The sequence below is a fragment of the Nerophis ophidion genome, linkage group LG11 (assembly GCF_033978795.1).
Source record: "Nerophis ophidion isolate RoL-2023_Sa linkage group LG11, RoL_Noph_v1.0, whole genome shotgun sequence".
Taxonomy (NCBI): domain Eukaryota; kingdom Metazoa; phylum Chordata; class Actinopteri; order Syngnathiformes; family Syngnathidae; genus Nerophis; species Nerophis ophidion.
The window spans coordinates 18,109,230-18,130,261 of NC_084621.1; the positions used below are offsets into that span (position 1 = coordinate 18,109,230).

General features: G+C 37.8%; 1 protein-coding gene across 2 annotated transcripts in view; it reads left to right on the forward strand.

The window, feature by feature from the left end:
- Positions 1 to 2,900: 2,900 nt before the first annotated feature.
- The window catches only part of LOC133561732 (potassium/sodium hyperpolarization-activated cyclic nucleotide-gated channel 3), a 35,456-nt gene continuing 17,324 nt past the window's right edge, over positions 2,901 to 21,032 (forward strand). Inside the window, exons 1-4 of one of the 2 annotated variants that reach the window (XM_061915219.1) lie at positions 2,901 to 3,620; positions 18,106 to 18,333; positions 18,460 to 18,673; positions 20,856 to 21,017. In XM_061915219.1, coding sequence (XP_061771203.1) covers positions 3,037 to 3,620; positions 18,106 to 18,333; positions 18,460 to 18,673; positions 20,856 to 21,017 — 1,188 coding nt within the window. In that variant the 5' untranslated portion in view covers positions 2,901 to 3,036. The remainder of the gene's footprint in view (positions 3,621 to 18,105; positions 18,334 to 18,459; positions 18,674 to 20,855; positions 21,018 to 21,032) is intronic. The other variant, XM_061915220.1, reaches the window with a different exon arrangement.

The window sequence follows — 21,032 nt, forward strand, 5'->3', positions numbered from 1 at the left end:
AGATGCGAGCAGACGTGTGGGTTGTCCATGTGTACTAGTGCTAGTCAATTCTTTCTATGTGTGTATTAACTATAGTGCTAGTTGTATTTACTAGTAATAGTTTTGTTTGGTGCTATTAAATTATGTTTCATTTACTAATGCTAGTTGTATTAACTAATGCTGCTTTGTATTTACTTGTCCTACAAACCCGGTTTCCATATGAGTTGGGAACTTGTGTTAGATGTAAATATAAACGGAATACAATGATTTGCAAATCCTTTTCAACCCATAATCAGTTGAATGCACTACAAAGACAAGATATTTGATGTTCAAACTCATAAACTTTAATTTTTTTTTGCAAATAATAATTAACTTAGAATTTCATGGCTGCAACACGTGCCAAAGTAGTTGGGAAAGAGCATGTTCACCACTGTGTTACATCACCTTTTCTTTTAACGACACTCAATAAACATTTGGGAACTGAGGAAACTAATTGTTGAAGCTTTGAAAGTGGAATTCTTTTCCCATTCTTGTTTTATGTCGAGCATCAGTCGTTCAACAGTCAGGGGTCTCCGCTGTCGTATTTTGCGCTTCATAATGCGCCACACATTTTCCATGGGAGACAGGTCTGGACTGCAGGTGGGCCAGGAAAGTACCCACACTCTTTTACTACGAAGCCATGCTGTTGTAACACTTGTCTTGCTGAAATAAGCAGGGGCGTCCATGATAACGTTGCTTGGATGACAACGTATGTTGCTCCAAAACCTGTATGGACCATTCAGCCTTAATGGTACCTTCCCAGATGTGTAAGTTACCCATGCCTTGGGCACTAATTCACCCCCATACCATCACACATGCTGGCTTTTCAATTTTGCGCCTATAACAATTTTCTTCTTTGTTACGGAGGACACAACGTCCTCTGTTTCCAAATATAATTTGAAATGTGGACTCGTCAGACCACAGAACACCTTTCCAATTTGCATCAGTCCATCTTAGATGAGCTCGGGCCCAGCCAAGCCGGCGGCGTTCCTCTGCGTTGTTGATAAATGGCATTCGCTTTGCATAGTAGAGTTTTAACTTGTACTTACAGATGTAGCGACCAACTGTAGTTACTGACAGTGGTTTTATGAAGTGTTCCTGAGCCCATGTGGTGATGTCCTTTACACACTGATGTCGGTTTTTGATGCAGTACCGCCTGAGGGATCAAAGATCTGTAATATCATCGCTTACGTGCAGTGATTTCTGCAGATTCTCTTAACCTTTTTGATGATTTTACGGACCGTAGATGGTAAAATCCCTAAATTCCTTGCAATAGCTCGTTGAGAAATGTTCTAAAACTGTTCGACAATTTGCTTACAAATTGGTGACCCTCACCCCATCCTTGTTTGTGAATTACTTAGCATTTCATGGAAGCTGCTTTTATACCCAATCATGGCGCCCACCTGTTCCCAATTAGCCTGCCCACCTGTGGGATGTTCCAAGTAAGTGTTTGATGAGCATTTCTCAACTTTATCAGTATTTATTGCCACATTTCGCAACTTCTTTGTTATGTGTTGCTGGCATCAAATTCTAAAGTTAATGATTATTTGCGGGCTTCACGGTGGCAGAGGGGTTAGTGCGTCTGCCTCACAATACGAAGTTCCTGCAGTCCTGGGTTCAAATCCAGGCTCGGGATCTTTCTGTGTGGAGTTTGCATGTTCTCCCCGTGAATGCGTGGGTTCCCTCCGGGTACTCCGGCTTCCTCCCACTTCCAAAGACATGCACCTGGGGATAGGTTGATTGGCAACACTAAATTGGCCCTAGTGTGTGAATGTGAGTGTGAACGTTGTCTGTCTATCCGTGTTGGCCCTGCGATGAGGTAGCGACTTGTCCAGGGTGTACCCCGCCTTCCGCCCGATTGTAGCTGAGATAGGCGCCAGCGCCCCCCGCGACCCCGAAAGGGAATAAGCGGTAGAAAATGGATGGATGGATGGATGATTATTTGCAACAAAAAAAAAATGTTTATGAGTTTGAACATCAAATATGTTGTCTTTGTAGCATATTCAACTGAATATGGGTTGAAAAGGATTTGCAAATCATTGTATTCCGTTTATATTTACATCTAACACAAGTTCCCAACTCATATGGAATATATATATATATATATGTGTGTGTGTGTGTGTATGTATGTATGTGTATATATGTGGTCAACACATATATGTTGACCACAAAAAAAAACTAACTATAAATTAACAAATGTTTAGCCCCCCTTCCTTCCCCGAGCGCGTGTCGGATGACACGCAATCTCCACCCGCCGGCGAGCGCGTGCCGGGAAACCGGAGTGGCGGTATTGTGACGTCACAGCCGTCACTTCTCAGCCTATACCTTTTAATAAGAGAGGAGGGGGGGAGATGTGTTTTTCTATTTATTATTATCAGTATTATTATCCTCGTCAGGAGACGTTTAAAAATAAAATAAATAAATAAATAAAAAAACACGCATTGACGTCACCGGCTGCTTCCTTCCTTCCTCGCGAGCGTGAAGAAGAAGAAGAAGGCGCGGAGACTTTGAGGCTCAACAAGTTGTTGTTTTTCCCATCTTTTCCAACACTTGAAGAACATCTTCATCATCATCTTCATCATCTTCGTCCTTCGACAGGTGACACGGGGGTCCACGCGCGTGCGTGTCGGCGCGGGGACGCAGACGGAGGTGGGTAGAAGGAGGTGGGGGCGGGGGGGTCTCCACCTCAGCAGGAGTAAGCCACGTCCTCCCCTTCATCATCATCATCATCATCATCATCATCATCATCATCGTCTGGCGACCACCCCCCGTGTCCTTGAGAGCGTTGCCGGGGTGACGTCCCTCATCATCTTCATTGGTGATTTTCGGGGAGCGGGAATCCGACGAGAGGGGGGGGGGGGGGTCGTCTGTGGAGAGGCTTTGAAGGACGAGCGATGCCAAGGAAACATCTGGAAGGACGGAGGTCACATTTGAATGGAGCCCCCAAGTACTGTGAGGGCACGGGGGTCCACGTTGTCCACGATCTGGTGCCTCGCTCCCATATGATTAGTTTGTGACATGGACGCCCCCAGCTGCGGGACTGGGGGGGAGAGTGCCCCCAGACGTCAGGGAGGGCGCAGTAAGGGCAGCCTGCCCTCCCCCGGCTGCAGACTCTCGCAGGCGTCCCTGGAGGGCGACAAGGCTTCTTTGGTGGGGGACGGAGGGTCCGGGGGACGCGGCCGCCGCTTCTCGGTCATGAGCTCCTCCGCCAGGGACGGCCTCGCCTTCCGCACGGCAGGCACGCCGACCGCCCCGGTGCCCCTTCCGCTTCGCTCGGTGGGCTTCGCCACGTCCCGCGCCGCCCTGGCCTCCACGTCCTCGTCGGCAGGCATGATGGTGGTCGCCACGGGCCTCGAGACCACCACCACCACGGCGGCGGGGACACCTGAGACGGGGTTGGGCCTGGGCCTGGGGTTGGACGGGGAGGACTACAGCAGCTCCAACCAGAGCACCTTCATCCAGAGGCAGTTTGGCGCCATGCTGCAGCCCGGCGTCAACAAGTTCAGTCTCCGCATGTTTGGATCCCACAAAGCTGTGGCCCTGGAGCAGGAACGCCTCAAATCGGCGGGTGCCTGGATCATACACCCCTACAGCGACTTCAGGTATGATACACCCCTACAGCGATTTCAGGTATGCACACCCACATGCTAAAACCTTCTAACCAACACATATGAACACACCTACATATAACACCTTTATATACAAACAATTGTACAGTATACAAACCTATTAAAACATACATATAAAACATACATATAGAAACATACATATAAACACACATACGGAACATACATATAGAAACATACATATAAAACATATATATATATATATATATATACAAACATACATATATAAACATATTAAACATACATATATAAACATACATATGAAAACATACATATAAACATACATATACAAACATATATATAAACATACATATATAAACATACATATATAAACATACCTATAAAACATACAAATATAAACATACATATAAAACATACATATATAAATAAACATATAAAACATACATATAAACACACGTACATATATATAAACATACATACGAAACATACATATACAAACATACATATATATATATATAAACATACATATAGAAACATATTTAAACATACATATATAAATATACATGTAAAACATACATATACAAACATACATATAAAACACACATATAAACATACATATGTAAACATACATATAAAACATACATACAAACATACATATGAAAACATACATACAAACATATAAAACATACATATGTAAACATACATATAAAACATACATACAGACATACATATACAACATACATATAACACATACATATAAAACATACATATGAAACAAATATAAACATACATATAAAACATACATATATAAATAAACATATAAAACATACATATAAACACACGTACATATATATAAACATACATACGAAACATACATATACAAACATACATATACAAACATACATATATATATAAACATACATATAGAAATGTATTTAAACATACATATATAAATATACATATAAAACATACATATAGAAATGTATTTAAACATACATATAACACATACATATAAAACATACAAATGAAACAAATATAAACATACATATAAAACATACATATATAAATAAACATATAAAACATACATATAAACACACGTACATATATATAAACATACATACGAAACATACATATACAAACACATATACAAACATACATATATATATAAACATACATATAGAAATGTATTTAAACATACATATATAAATATACATATAAAACATACATATAGAAATGTATTTAAACATACATATATAAATATACATATAAAACATACATATATAAACACACGTATAAAACATACATATAAAACATACATACAAACACATAAAACATGCATATGTAAACATACATATAAAACATACATACATACATATTCAACATACATATTCAACATACATATAACACATACATATAAAACATACATTTGAAACATACATATAAAACAAAAATATGTATGAAACTTGCATATAAAACATACATATAAAACAAATATATATAAGAAACATACATATATAAACATACATATAAACATACAAATGAAACATACATATAACACATACATATATTACATAAATATGAAACACATACAAAACACATATATAAACATAAATATAAAACATACATATACATACATATACAACATACATATATAAACATACATATAAAACATACATATACAACATACATATACAATACACATATATAAACATACATATGAAACATTCATATGAAACATACATGTAAAACATACATATATAAACAAACACAAGTAAAATATAAATAAACAAAAACACATAAAAACATACGTACATAGACATACATGTACAAACCATCATATAGACACAAACATACACACAAACCTATTGAAACATACATATATAAACAAACAAGTAAGCACAAATAAATAAACACATAAAAGAAACACAAACCAAATACTGTGTACGAACTAACACATGCTAACATACACATAAACATACGTACATAAACATACATATAAAGCATACATATGTCAACAAACCCAGGTAAATACAAATAAATAAAGCCATACAACACACATATACATATACATATACAAACACATAAACTAACTGCTGCATACAAACAAACACATGCTAACAAACATCTATGTCGCAGTTTTATTTTGCACGTACTTGCCAAATATTTGTACTGTTGTCTTGTGTTTTACAAACTACTATACTGTACTTTTGTACTCATTACATCAGGCTTGTTTGTGTTTGTACACAGATTTATATATGGATGTGTGTGAGTGTAAGTGTTTATATGTGCATATATGTGTGTGTATGTATTTATGTGTATATATGTATACGTGTGTGTATGTATTTATATGTGCATATATGTGTGTGTATGTATGTATATGTGTGTATTAATGTATATGTGTATATATTTGTGTATGTATTTCTATGTGTATATATGTGTATGTGTGTGTATGTATTTACATGTGCATATATATGTGTGTATATATGTATATGTGTGTATGTATGTATATGTGTATATATGTGTATATATGTATATGTGTGTGTATGTATTTATATGTGCATATATGTGTGTGTATATATTTATGTGTATATATGTATATGTGTGTATGTATGTATGCATGTGTGTATATATGTGTGTATGTATTTGTGTATATATGTATATGTGTGTGTATGTATTTATATGTGGATATATATATGTATTTATGTGTATATATATATGTATATATGTGTGTCTATGTATTTATATGTGTATCTATGTATGTGTATGTATTTATGTGTATATTCTGTATGTAAATGTGTCTGTATGTATTTATGTGTGTATGTATTTATATGTGTGTATGTGTATATGTGTGTATAATATGTACAATATGTGTATGTGTTTATGTATACTGTATGAATATGTTTATGTAAATATGTATATATATGTATGTATGTGTATATATGTATATACTGTATATGTGTGTGTATATATGTATATATGTGATATATATATGCACTGTATGTGTGTATATATGTATATATGCGATATATATGCACTGTATGTGTGTTTTTATGTATATATGTGGTATATGTGCACTGTATATGTGCATATGTATGTGTGTATGTATATGAAATTTGCACTGTAAATGTATATATATATATCATATATACACATTTACAGTGCATATGTCACATCTATACATATATACACATATATATGTGTATATATGTATGTATGTGATATGTATGCACTGTATATGTGTATATATGTCTGTGTATATATGTGATATGTGTGCACTGTATATGTATGTATGTGATATATATGCACTGTATATGTGTATATATGTGTGTATATGCATGTGTATATTATGTATTTGTTTATGTATATACATGTACTGTATATTATACATACAATACATGTGTGTATACATGAACTGTATATATGTGAGTAAATAGTGATAATAAATCCAAAAATAAATCCAGGTAATGAAGTACAGTACAAATACAACAAAGCCATAATTACATAAGTAATTAGAGATGTAACTTACAATAAGAGAAGTAAATAGAACATAGGTAGATATACAAAATCCAGACCTATTGAATAGATTATCAAACATTAATATATCAAATATTACTAATACACAATTCATTTGCTATTGCTATTCCCCGCTCTCTTTTTATTTCATATATTTTGTCATAAAAACAAAAACGTGTTCTGTTTCTTAAACTGTTCTTGTCTCAGACCCATGTGCTGCTTTTCAGTGTGTTGTTGTTGTTGTTGTTGTTGTTGTTGTTGTTGTGCACCACCTGACAGTATATAGACCTCATTTGCAAAATTGGAGATTTGATGAAAGTTTAAATTGTTATGAGTAACCAGCCAGGAGGACCACAATAGTGTGTGCGTGTGTGTGTTTGTGTGCATGTGTGTGTGCGTGTGTGTGAATGTGTGCGTGCACGTGTGTGTGTGAGTGTGTGTGTGTGTGTGCGTGCGGGCGTGCGCTCGTGCGTGTACGTGTGTGTGTGCGTGCGTGCGTGCAGCCGTGCGCTCGTGCGTGTACGTGTGTGAGTGTGTGTGAGTGTGTGTGTGTGTGCGTGCGTGCGTGCGTGTGCGCGCGCGTGTGTGTGTGGAGTCTAAAGGAGACGATAGGAGATGTCTGAAGGACGACAAAATACAAGACAAGGTGTTGGGGGAGGGGTCATATGAGAGACAACATTATTTATATATATATATATATATATATATATATATATATATATATATATATATATATATATATATATATATATACACACATATATATACTCGTGTATATATATATATATGTGTTTATCTATCCATCTATCTATCAATCTATATCGCACATGATATCACACAGGGGCTGGACAGGTATTTTATATATCTATATCTATATATATCTATATACATATATATATATATATATATATATATATATATATATATATATATATATATATATATATATATATATATATATATAAAAATACTTATATGTATATATATATATATATACATATATATACATATACTGTATATATATATATATATATATATATATATATATATATATATATATATATATATATATATATATATATATAATCTTATTTGGTACTATACTATATCACATGGTGTGATACAAGCAGTCCTGCAGCATGTTTCCTTGTGTGATTTTAGTGGACTCGATTTTAGTGCACTTGATTTTAGTGGACTTGTTTTTATTGGAATTGATTTGAGTGGTTTTGTTTTTAGTCCATAAAGGAGACGATAGGAGATGTCTGAAGGACGAAAAAATACAAGACAAGGTGTTGGGGGAGGGGTCATATGAGAGACAACATTATTTATATACATATATATATATGTATGTATGTATGTATGTGTGTGTATGTATATATATATATACACATACATATATATATATATGTATGTGTGTATATATATATATATATATATATATATATATATATATATATATATATATATGTATATATATATATATATATAAATATATATATATATATACACATACATATATGTATATATGTATATATATATATATATATATATATCCTCGGGCACTGTTCCCCTAGCATTCAAAAAAGCGGTTATTCATCCTCTTCTTAAAAGACCTAACCTCGATCCTGACCTCATGGTAAACTACCGACCGGTGTCTCACCTTCCCTTTATGTCAAAAATCCTCGAAAAAATTGTTGTGGAGCAGTTAAATGAACACTTAGCGTCTAACAATCTATGTGAAACCTTTCAATCCGGTTTCAGGGCAAATCACTCCACGGAGACAGCCCTCGCAAAAATGACTAATGATCTATTGCTAACGATGGATACTGATGCGTCATCTATGTTACTGCTCCTCGATCTTAGCGCTGCTTTCGATACCGTCGATCATAATATTTTATTAGAATGTATCAAAACACGAATTGGTATGTCAGATTTAGCCCTGTCTTGGTTTAACTCTTATCTTACTGATAGGATGCAGTGTGTCTCCCATAACAATGTGACCTCGGACTACGTTAAGGTAACGTGTGGAGTTCCCCAGGGTTCGGTCCTTGGCCCTGCACTCTTCAGCATCTACATGCTGCCGCTAGGTGACATCATACGCAAATACGGTGTTAGCTTTCACTGCTATGCTGATGACACCCAACTCTACATGCCCCTAAAGCTGACCAACACGCCGGATTGTAGTCAGCTGGAGGCGTGTCTTAATGAAATTAAACAATGGATGTCCGCTAACTTTTTGCAACTCAACGCCAAAAAAACGGAAATGCTGATTATCGGTCCTGCTAGACACCGACCTCTATTTAATGATACAACTCTAACATTTGACAACCAAACAATTAAACAAGGCGACACGGTAAAGAATCTGGGTGTTATCTTTGACCCAACTCTCTCCTTTGAGTCACACATTAAAAGCGTTACCAAAACGGCCTTCTTTCATCTCCGTAATATCGCTAAAATTCGCTCCATTCTGTCCACTAAAGACGCTGAGATCATTATCCATGCGTTTGTTACGTCTCGCCTCGATTACTCTAACATATTATTTTCGGGTCTCCCCATGTCTAGCATTAAAAGATTACAGTTGGTACAAAATGCGGCTGCTAGACTTTTGACAAGAACAAGAAAGTTTGATCACATTACGCCTGTACTGGCTCACCTGCACTGGCTTCCTGTGCACTTAAGATGTGACTTTAAGGTTTTACTACTTACGTATAAAATACTACACGGTCTAGCTCCATCCTATCTTGCCGATTGTATTGTACCATATGTCCCGGCAAGAAATCTGCGTTCAAAAGACTCCGGCTTATTAGTGATTCCCAAAGCCCAAAAAAAGTCTGTGGGCTATTGAGCGTTTTCATTTCGGGCTCCAGTACTCTGGAATGCCCTCCCGGTAACAGTTCGAGATGCCACCTCAGTAGAAGCATTTAAGTCTCACCTTAAAACTCATTTGTATACTCTAGCCTTTAAATAGACTCCCTTTTTAGACCAGTTGATCTGCCGTTTTTTTTCTTTTTCTCCTATGTCCCACTCTCCCTTGTGGAGGGGGCCGGTCCGATCCGGTGGCCATGTACTGCTCGCCTGTGTATCGGCTGGGGACATCTCTGCGCTGCTGATCCGCCTCCGCTTGGGATGTTTTCCTGCTGGCTCCGCTGTGAACGGGACTCTCACTGCTGTGCTGGATCCGCTTTGGACTGGACTCTTGCGACTGTGTTGGATCCATTATGGATTGAACTCTCACAGTATCATGTTAGACCCGCTCGACATCCATTGCTTTCCTCCTCTCCAAGGTTCTCATAGTCATCATTGTCACCGACGTCCCACTGGGTGTGAGTTTTCCTTGCCCTTATGTGGGCCTACCGAGGATGTCGTAGTGGTTTGTGCAGCCTTTTGAAACACTAGTGATTTAGGGCTATATAAGTAAACATTGATTGATTGAGATATATATATATATATATATATATATATATATATATATATATATATATATATATATATATATTTATATAATCCTATTTAGTACTATACTATATCACACGGTGTGATACAAGCAGTCCTGCAGCATGTTTCCTTGTGTGATTTTAGTGGACTCGATTTTTGTGCACTTGATTTTAGTGGACTTGTTTTTATTGGAATTGATTTTAGTGGACTTGTTTTTAGTGGAATTGATTTTAGTGGACTTCTTTTTAGTGGACTTCACTTTAGTGGACTTCTTTTTAGTGGACTTGTTTTTATTGGAATTAATTTTAGTGGACTTCTTTTTAGTGGACTTCACTTTAGTGGACTTGTTTTTAGTGGACTTCTTTTTAGTGGACTTCACTTTAGTGGACTTCTTTTTAGTAGACATTCTTTAGTGGACTTGATTTTAGTGGACTTGGTTTTAGTGGACTTGATTTTAATAGACTTGTTTTAAGTAGACAGTCTTTAGTGGACTTGTTTTTAGAGGACCAGTTTTTAGTGGACTTGATTTTAGTGGACTTGATTTTAATGGACTTGTTTTAAGTAGACAGTCTTTAGTGAACTTGTTTTTAGAGGACCTGTTTTTAGTGGACTTGATTTTAGTGGACTTAATTTTAATGGACTTGTTTTAAGTAGACAGTCTTTAGTGGACTTGTTTTTAGAGGACCTGTTTTTAGTGGACTTGATTTTAGTAGACTTGATTTTAGTGGACCTGTTTTTAGTGGACTTGATTTTAGTGGACTTGATTTTAGTGGACATGTTTTTAGTGGACTTAATTATAGTTGACTTATTTTTAGTGGACTTGGTTTTAGTGGACTAGTCTTTAGTGGACATGCTTTTGGTGGACTAGTCTTTATTGGACTTGTACATGTCCAGACGCAGCGCAGCAACAATGGAGGACTTGACCCTCCTGGCCCACGTGTCTCATGGCAGCAACAATGGAGGACTTGACCCTCCTGGCCCACTTGTCTCATGGCCATTGTCGTGTTGTCCATCACCTTGATGACACCTGGCACTGCTGGAGGCTCAGGTGAGTCTCAGGTGAGTCTCTGGTCTCTGGTCAACTATTCCAATGAGTGGCATTGGAAGACGAGGATTGTAATTGGATGAATTATGCAAGAGTGGTCATCATGGAGTCATCTAACTTACGTAGCTGTGCTCTGAGAAGACCTCTCACTCCTCCACTTATTACACGCCAAATATCACAATCATGGTCCGGATCACACCTGCTGCCAGAACATGGGTCAAAGATCCTCTATTTATAGCGGGACCACTTGCTATTTCTATTAAGGAGCTACAGAAGAATTTCGATCAAAGATCCTCTATGTCAGTGGTTCCCAACCACCGGGCCGCGGCCCGATACACTTACAATTAGTGCACCAACCCAAAAAACCTCCCCTTTTCATGATGAATTTTTTTTTAATATAATTCATTTACTTTTTTAAATTAAATCTACATAAAAAACAAAAGATGCACTTACAATTAGTGCACCAACCCAAAAAACCTCCCTTTTCATGACAAAAAAATAAATGAATAAATAATATTTTTTTATAATTTTTTTTATTTTTTATCAAATCAACATAAAAAACACAAGATACACTTACAATCAGTGCACCAACCCAAAAAAACTCCCTTTTTCATGACAAAAAAAGAAAAACATTTTATTTATTTTTTTTTATTTATTTTTTTTATTAAATCAACATAAAAAAACACAAGATACACATACAATTAAACCACCAACCCAAAAAACCCTCCCTTTTTCATGACAAAAAATAAATAAAAATGTTTATTAATTTTTATTTTTATATATATATTTTTTTTATTATATCAACATAAAAAACATAAGATACACTTACAATTAGTGCACCAACCCAAAAAACCTCCCCTTTTCATGACGAAAAAAATATATTTTTTATAACATTTATTTTATTTATTTATTTATTTATTTATTTTTTTTGACATCCAGCATCAGACATTTCCATCCACTAAATCATATTCACGTACATCACACAGCCGTTGTCTGCCCTAAATGTCAAAAGTATTTTTGTTTACCACCCATCCCCCCAAAAAAGAAAAAGAAACAGAGATAACAATAACAAGGTAGTATCTACACATCCATCAATTAATTCAGCAAAAAATAGATATTACATAAATAATAATGAACAGAAATAAAAAAATATATATATATACAGATACTTATATGTATATATATATAATTTTTTTTTTAATTAAATCTACATAAAAAACACAAGATACACTTACAATTAGTGCACAAACCCAAAAAAACTCCCTTTTTCATGACGAAAAAATAATAATATTTTTTTATTATTATTTTTCATTTTTATTTTATTTTATTAAATCAACATAAAAAAACAAGATACTCTTACAATTAGTGCACCAACCCCCAAAAAACCTCCCTTTTCCATGACAAAAAAATAATAATATTTTTTTCTTAATTTTTAATTTATTTTATTAATTCTTTTATTGAATCAACATTAAAAAAACACAAGATACACTTACAATTAGTGCACCAACCCAAAGAAACTCCCCTTTTCATGACAAAAAAAATAAAAAAATATTATTATTATTATTTTTTATTTTTTTATTTTTTTTATTAATTCAAAATAAAAAAATGACCCAAAAAAAAAGAATCTCCCCCTCCCCCAAATTATCAACCTACAGTTTCTATTTTGAAACTGTAGGAAAAAATGTCCATCAAAGATACTCTACAGTGGTGGTCAAAAGTGTACGTACACTTGTAAAGAACAAGATCTCATGGCTGTCTTGAGTTTCCAATCATTTCTTATTTTTTTGTGATGTGGTGATTGGAGCACATACTTGTTGCTCACAAAAAAACATTCATGAAGTTCGGATGGGGGTCCGGTTGAGTTTCTGCATAACATTAATTAATTCTTCCCTGTTGCACTAATTCTTCTCTCATGAAATCCCTTTTACTTGCACCTCGCCTGCCGTCTCTGCATCCTGGGGTAATGTATTTCTTTACATTAAACAGCCCTTTGTGGCTATGACAACAGCAGCAACACAATCATCCATCCATCCATTTTCTACCGCTTATTCCCTTTCGGGGTCGCGGGGGGCGCTGGCGCCTATCTCAGCTACAATCGGGCGGAAGGCGGGGTACACCCTGGACAAGTCGCCACCTCATCGCAGGGCCAACACAGATAGACAGACAACATTCACACTCACATTCACACACTAGGGCCAATTTAGTGTTGCCAATCAACCTATCCCCAGGTGCATGTCTTTGGAAGTGGGAGGAAGCCGGAGTACCCGGAGGAAAACCCGCGCATTCACGGGGAGAACATGCAAACTCCACACAGAAAGATCCCGAGCCTGGATTTGAACCCAGGACTGTGAGGCAGACGCACTAACCCCTCTGCCACCGTGAAGCCCCACAACACAATCACTCCTTGTTGAATTACAGGAGTAAAAGTGTGTGCGTGTGTGTTTGCGTGCCTGCGTGTGTGTGTGTGTGTGTGTGTGTGTGTGTGTGTGTGTGTGTGTGTGTGTGTGTGTGTGTGTCTAGTGTGTCTAGTGTGGGGGTCGGCAACCCGCGGCGCTAAAGAGCTGCATGAAAAAATATAATAAACATATTTTTTGTTGGAGGACAAACATGACACAAACCCCCCTAATTGTTATAAAGCACACTGTTTGTAATAAACATGCCTCACTGATTCGAGTATTTGGTGAGCACCGTGTTGTCCTACTATTTTTGGCGGTCCTTGAACTCACCCTATTTTGTTTACATGCACAAATTTCCCCTGCTTCTTTTTCCGTCTCATTTTGTCCACCAAACTTTTAACGTTGTGCGTGAATGCACAAAGGTGAGTTGTGTTGATGTTATTGACTTGTGTGGAGTGATAATCAAGACATATTTGGTCACTGCATGACTGCAAGCTAATCGATGCTAACATGCTATTTAGGCTAGCTGTATGTACATATTGCATCATTATGCCTCATTTGTAGCTATATTTCAGCTCATTTGGTTTCCTTTAAGTCATCTTAATTCAACTTATATCTCATGACACACTATCTGTATGTAATATGGCTTTTATTTTTTACGGCTCCAGACATATTTGTTTTTGTATTTTTGGTCCAATATGGCTCTTTCAACATTTTAGGTTGCCGACCCCTGCTTTTGTGGTTCTAACATGAGGTTGTGTTACCAAATTACAGCTCAATATAGACATCGACCAAGGAGTGCACTCAGGGAAAGCGGTGTGTGTGTGTGTGTGAGTGTGTGTGTGTGTGTGTGTGTGTGTGTGTGTGTGTGTGTGTGTGTGTGTGTGTGTGTGCGTGTGTGTGTGTGTATGTGTGTGTGCGTGTGTGTGTGTGTGTGTGTATTGCATTACAAAAGAAGGACACAAGTCGTCTCCGCACTCATCTTTTAATCACTTTCACACACACACACACACACACACACACGCACACACACACACACACACACTCTCACACACACACACACAATGAAGGATCATGTCTCCACTGTCCTCTTCAGTTTCACTTGCGATGTTAATCAAATAAAATCAAAAACATTTGTAAATCCAGTCTTATCATTGATAGTATTATATTATTATTATTATTATGTATGTATTATTTTTTGTAATAATAGTGTTATTATTATTATCATTATTGCAATTCTACCAGTGAATTATTAGTTATTATTGTAGTTGTTTTTACTATTATTATTATAACTAGCTCAATTATTAATATCATAATATATTATTATTATTCTTACTATCACAATGTATTATTATTATTATTATTATTATCGTTTTTATCATCATCATTGTACTGTTGTTGTTATTATTAGTATTATTCATCCATCCATTTCTACCGCTTGTCCCTCATGGAGTTGTGTGTATCATTATCTTTATTATTGTTATTATTGTTATTATTATCATATTTATTGTGTGTAATTATTATGTATATTTTTTGTATTATTATTATTATTATCATTTAATCTTTAATTTAGTAATATTAATATTATTTTTATTGAATTATTATATTTATTACTATCACTATCTAAATGTGTTATTACTGTGTATTATTATTCTTTATAATGTATTATTAGTTTTGATTTATCATTAATATTATTATTATAATTATTATTCATGTGTGTTTTTAATTATTTTTCATATTAATATTACAACTACAAGACAAACTGGTGTAGTTATAGCTTTTATATTTGACACAATTTTATCATCCATTTTTTAATTAATATTATCTTAAAAAAAAAATCAGAATAATGGTATTTTTCCCCAAAACATTTGACTATATTTAAAAAAAATAATTAGCATGGCATTCATAAACCAGTATTTTGACTTTATTTTCATGAATTTATGATTTGTTTTTCTAATTTTTGGGGGTAAAATTAGGACCTTTTCCTTTGAAGTAGTTATTATAATATGTGTGAGGATGATTTGGAGGCTATTATGCTCTATTATCATATAAATATTATTATTATTATCTATTTTTATTATGCTCTACAATATTTATCTCGTATGATTATGTGGGCTCTTTTTCTGACCTAAAAACTAAACTAAACTGGGCAATCCAATTTATTTTGGGACAAAAATCCAGCTTCTGTTCCTATGATGTTACGCTTTTGTTACTTCTAATTTTTTATCATAATCTTTGGATTTTATTGCAATTAATTTAATGTTTTTTTTCTATTTTCGTAATACTAACCATTGTTTTCATAATATTCTGGCTTAAACTCAGTGCTTCTTGATTATTTTCTGTTACCTGTCTTCCACATACAACACTGTCCTTTCAACCATTCCTAAAAGACTGCAATTTACCCAAAATGTGACCAATCTAAGTCTCAGACAAGATCTGACCAATGTAAGTCTAAGACTAGATGTGACCATCTAAATCTAAGACTAGATGTGACCAACGTAAGTCTAAGACTAATTGTGACCAATCTAAGTCTAAGACTAGATGTGACCAATCTAAGTCAAAGATTAGATGGGACCAATGTAAGTCTAACACTGGATGTGACCAATCTAAGTCTAAGACTAGATCTGACCAATGTACGTCTAAGACTAGATGTGACCATCTAAGTCTAAGACTAGATGTGACCAATCTAAGTCTAAGACTAATTGTGACCAATCTAGGTCTAAGACTAGATGTGACCAATGTAAGTCTAAGACTCGATTTGACTAAAGTAAGTCTAAGACTAGATGGGACCAATGTAAGTCTAACACTGGATGTGACCAATCTAAGTCTAAGACTAGATCTGACCAATGTAAGTCTAAGACTAGATCTGACCAATGTAAGTCTAAGACTCGATTTGACTAAAGTAAGTCTAAGACTAGATGTGACCAATCTAAGTTTAAGACCATTTGAGACCAATCCGAGTCTAAGACTAAATGTGACCAATCCATGCCTTGGACTAGATGTGACCAATCTAAGTCTAAGACTAGATGTGACCAATGTAAGTCCAAAACTAAATGTGAACAATCTAAGTCTGAGACTAGATTTGACCAATCTAAGTCTAAGACTAGATGTCACCAATTTAAGTCCAAGACAAAATGTGACCTATCTAAGTCTAAGACTAGATCTGACCAATGTAAGTCTAAGACTAGATCTGACCAATGTAAGTCTAAGACTCGATTTGACTAAAGTAAGTCTAAGACTAGATGTGACCAATGTAAGTCCAAAACTAAATGTGAACAATCTAAGTCTGAGACTAGATTTGACCAATCTAAGTCTAAGACTAGATGTCACCAATTTAAGTCCAAGACAAAATGTGACCAATCTAAGTCTAAGACTAGATGTGACCAATCTAAGTCTATGACTTGATGTGACCAATATAAGTCTAAGACTAGATGTAACCAAACTAAGCCAAAGACTAAATGTGACCAATCTAAGTCTAAGACCAGATGTGAATAATCTAAGTATAAGACTAGATGTGACAAATCTAAGACTAGGTGTGACCAATGTAGGTGTAAGACTAGATCTGACCAATGTAAGTCTAAGACTAGATGTGACCAATCTAAGTCAAAGACTAGATGTTACCAATGTAAGTCTAAGACTAGATGTGACCAATCTAAGTCTAAGACTAGGTGTGACCAATGTAAGTCTAAGACTAGGTGTGACCAATCTAAGTCTAAGACTAGATGTGACCAATCTAAGTCTAAGACTAGGTGTGACCAATGTAATTCTAAGACTACATCTGACCAATCTAAGTCTAAGACTAGATGTGACCAATCGAAGTCTAAGACTAGATGTGACCAATTTAAGTCTAAGTCTAGATGTGACCAATCTAAGTCTAAGACAAGATGTGACCAATCTAAGTCTCAGACTAGATGTGACCGATCTAAGTCTCAGACTAGATGTGACCAATCTAAGTTTAAGACATTTTTCTCATCTTCCAGTCTTAGTTCTCCTGATATCAGGATTTTATTCTCGATCATATTTCATTTTCCTTAACTGCGTAGTCATTGATGCTCCTGATGTTGCTCAGGTGTTCCTTCAGGGTGTCATGTTCCAGGTGTGCTGCTTTCAGGTTCTACTGGGACCTGCTGATGCTGCTGCTGATGGTGGGCAACCTCATCGTGCTGCCAGTGGGCATTACCTTCTTCCGGGACGAGAACACGGCGTCCTGGATCATCTTCAACGTGCTCTCCGACACCCTCTTCATGGTCGACCTGGTGCTCAACTTCCGCACCGGCATCATCAAGGAGGACAACACCGAGATCCTGCTGGACCCCAGGTCAGTGTGCCGGTGTTACAGGTGAGACCAAGGTGAAAGAGAGCACCTTTTGTTTCGCAGCCTCATGAATATTAATGAGCGGCCGGGTGGACGGCGCGGTGGAGCCCGGAATGTTTGCTGAGCCTTTGTTGTGGCTGTGTGCGTCAGGGCCATCCGCCACAACTACCTGAAGAGCTGGTTCCTGGTGGACTTCGTGTCGTCCATCCCGGTGGACTACATCTTCCTGATGGTGGACAGCCTGGACTCGGAGGTCTACAGGACGGCCAGGGCGCTCCGCATCGTGCGATTCACAAAGATCCTCAGCCTGCTGCGCCTGCTCCGCCTCTCCAGACTTATACGATACATCCACCAATGGGAGGAGGTGAGAGCACCACCACCTGGCACGCTCGCCCGTGGTCCCGCGTCATTCCGAAACACCTAGGTCACATATTTACTGCGCAAACAATGTTGGAAAAGGGTGGCGGGCCATCTCCGGGTTGGGGAGGAGATCTTTCCCCAAGTGGAGGAGTTCAAGTAACTCGGAGTCTTGTTCAAGAGTGAGAGAAGAGTGGATCGTGAGATGGACAGGCGGATCGGTGCGGCATCTTCAGTAATGCGGAAGCTGTAATGATTCATTGTGGTAAAGAAGGAGCTCTCAATTTACCGGTCGATCTACGTTCCCATCCTCACCTATGGTCATGAGCTTTGGGTTATGACCGAAAGGACAAGATCACGGGTACAAGCGGCCAAAATTAGTTTCCTCCGCCGGGTGGTGGGTCTCTCCCTTAGAGATAGGGTGAGAAGCTCTGTCATCCGGGAGGAGCTCGAAGTAAAGCCGCTGCTCTTGCACATGGAGAGGAGCCAGATGAGGTGGTACAAGCATCTGGTCAGGATGCCACCCGAACGCCTCCCTAGGGAGGTAGGTGTTTAGGGCACTTCCGACCGGTAGGAGAACACTGGGAAGACCCAGGACACGTTGGGAAGACTATGTCTCCCGGTTGGCCTCGGAGACATAGTGCCTTAAACACCTCCCCAGGGAGGGAGTCCGGGGGACATCCTGACCAGATGACTAAACCACCTAATATGGCTCCTCTCCATTTGGAGTAGCAGTGGATGACCTTCCAGATGACGGATCTTCTCACCCTTTCTCTAAGGGAGAGCCTCCACCCGGCGGAGGAAACTCATTCCGGCTGCTTGTACACGTGGTCTTTTCCTTTTGGTCATAACCCAAAGCTCATGACCATAGGTGAGGATGGGGATGTAGATCGACAGATAGAATGAGAGCTTTGCCTTCCAGCTCAGCTACTTCTTCACCACGACGGATCAATGCAGGGTACGGATTACTGAAGACGCCGTCAATTGTTTTTCTCTTCTGGGTATCTTGCCCCATGTGGAGGAGTTCAAGTACCAAAGGGTCGTGTTCATGAGTGAGGGAAGAGTGGATCCTGAGATCGAAAGGCGGATTGGTGCGGCGTCTTCAGTAATGCGGACGCTGTATCGATCCGTTGTGGTGAAGAAGGAGCTGAGCCGGAAGGCAAAGCTCTCAATTTACCGGTCAATCTACGTTCTGACATAGATAGATGTAAACATATATCCATATTCAAGAGTTATTTCTTTTCTCCATAGTCATATTTGAAATAGCTAGTGTTCCATCTTGTACTCTGTTTATCTTTTCTTTATCTCATGACCGATGGTACATTGTAGATGACCTTGAGCTTGGAATGTAGGAGTAGCAATACTCCTTCTTCCTATTTCTTTCTATCTCCAGCTGAGGAAAACAATAGATAAGTGTATTCGCTCTGTAGGGGGGCTTGTGGCATATTGAATTAGGCAAAACTTCCGTAGTGTTGGGAGATCAACTTGGGCAATGCGATTTGAATGTGTTGTTTATAGGTTGGTCTCCCAAAGCTTTGGAATAAAATGTAAAAAATACCTATTCTGTCTGGGATTCATTTAAAATCAGCATATGTGTCATCAAAAGAACCTGGGGTAGACCAGCAACTTAAATTCCCTCGGAGGAACATCTGGTACAAATGCAACAATTCCCATCCTCACCTATGATCATGAGCTTTGGGTTTATGACCGAAAGGACAAGATCACGGGTGCAAGTGGCCCAATTGAGTTTCTTACGCCGGGTGGCGGCTCTCTCCCTTAGAAATAGGATGTGAAGCTCTGCCATCCGGGAGGAGCTCAAAGTAAAGCCGCTGCTCCTCCACATGGAGAGGAGCCAGCCAGATGAGGTGGTTCAGGTGGAATCTGGTCAGGATGCCACCCCAACGCCTCCCTAGGGTAGAAGGCCACGGGGAAGACCCAGGACACCTTGGGACAACTATGTTGCCCGGCTGGCCTGGGAAAGTCTCGGGATCCCCCTGGAGGAGCTGGACCAAGTAGCTGGGGAGACCCGACCTTGAATGAGGGGAAGAAAATGGATGGATGGTTGGGTATTTTGTCCGTGGCTGTTTGGAGGTCATGGTCTAAGTTCTCTGCATTATGTTGACGACGACAGGTTTAGTGTTGAGTTTCACTTTGTGGAGATGAATGAGTAACCGACCTAGTCTGGCTAGATCTTCCACATGACCTACGACCTGGCCAGTGCCATGGTGAGGATCGTCAACCTGATCGGGATGATGCTGTTGCTCTGCCACTGGGACGGCTGCCTGCAGTTCCTGGTCCCCATGCTGCAGGACTTCCCCCCCGACTGCTGGGTGTCCAAGAACCTGATGGTGGTGAGTCTCTGCCTT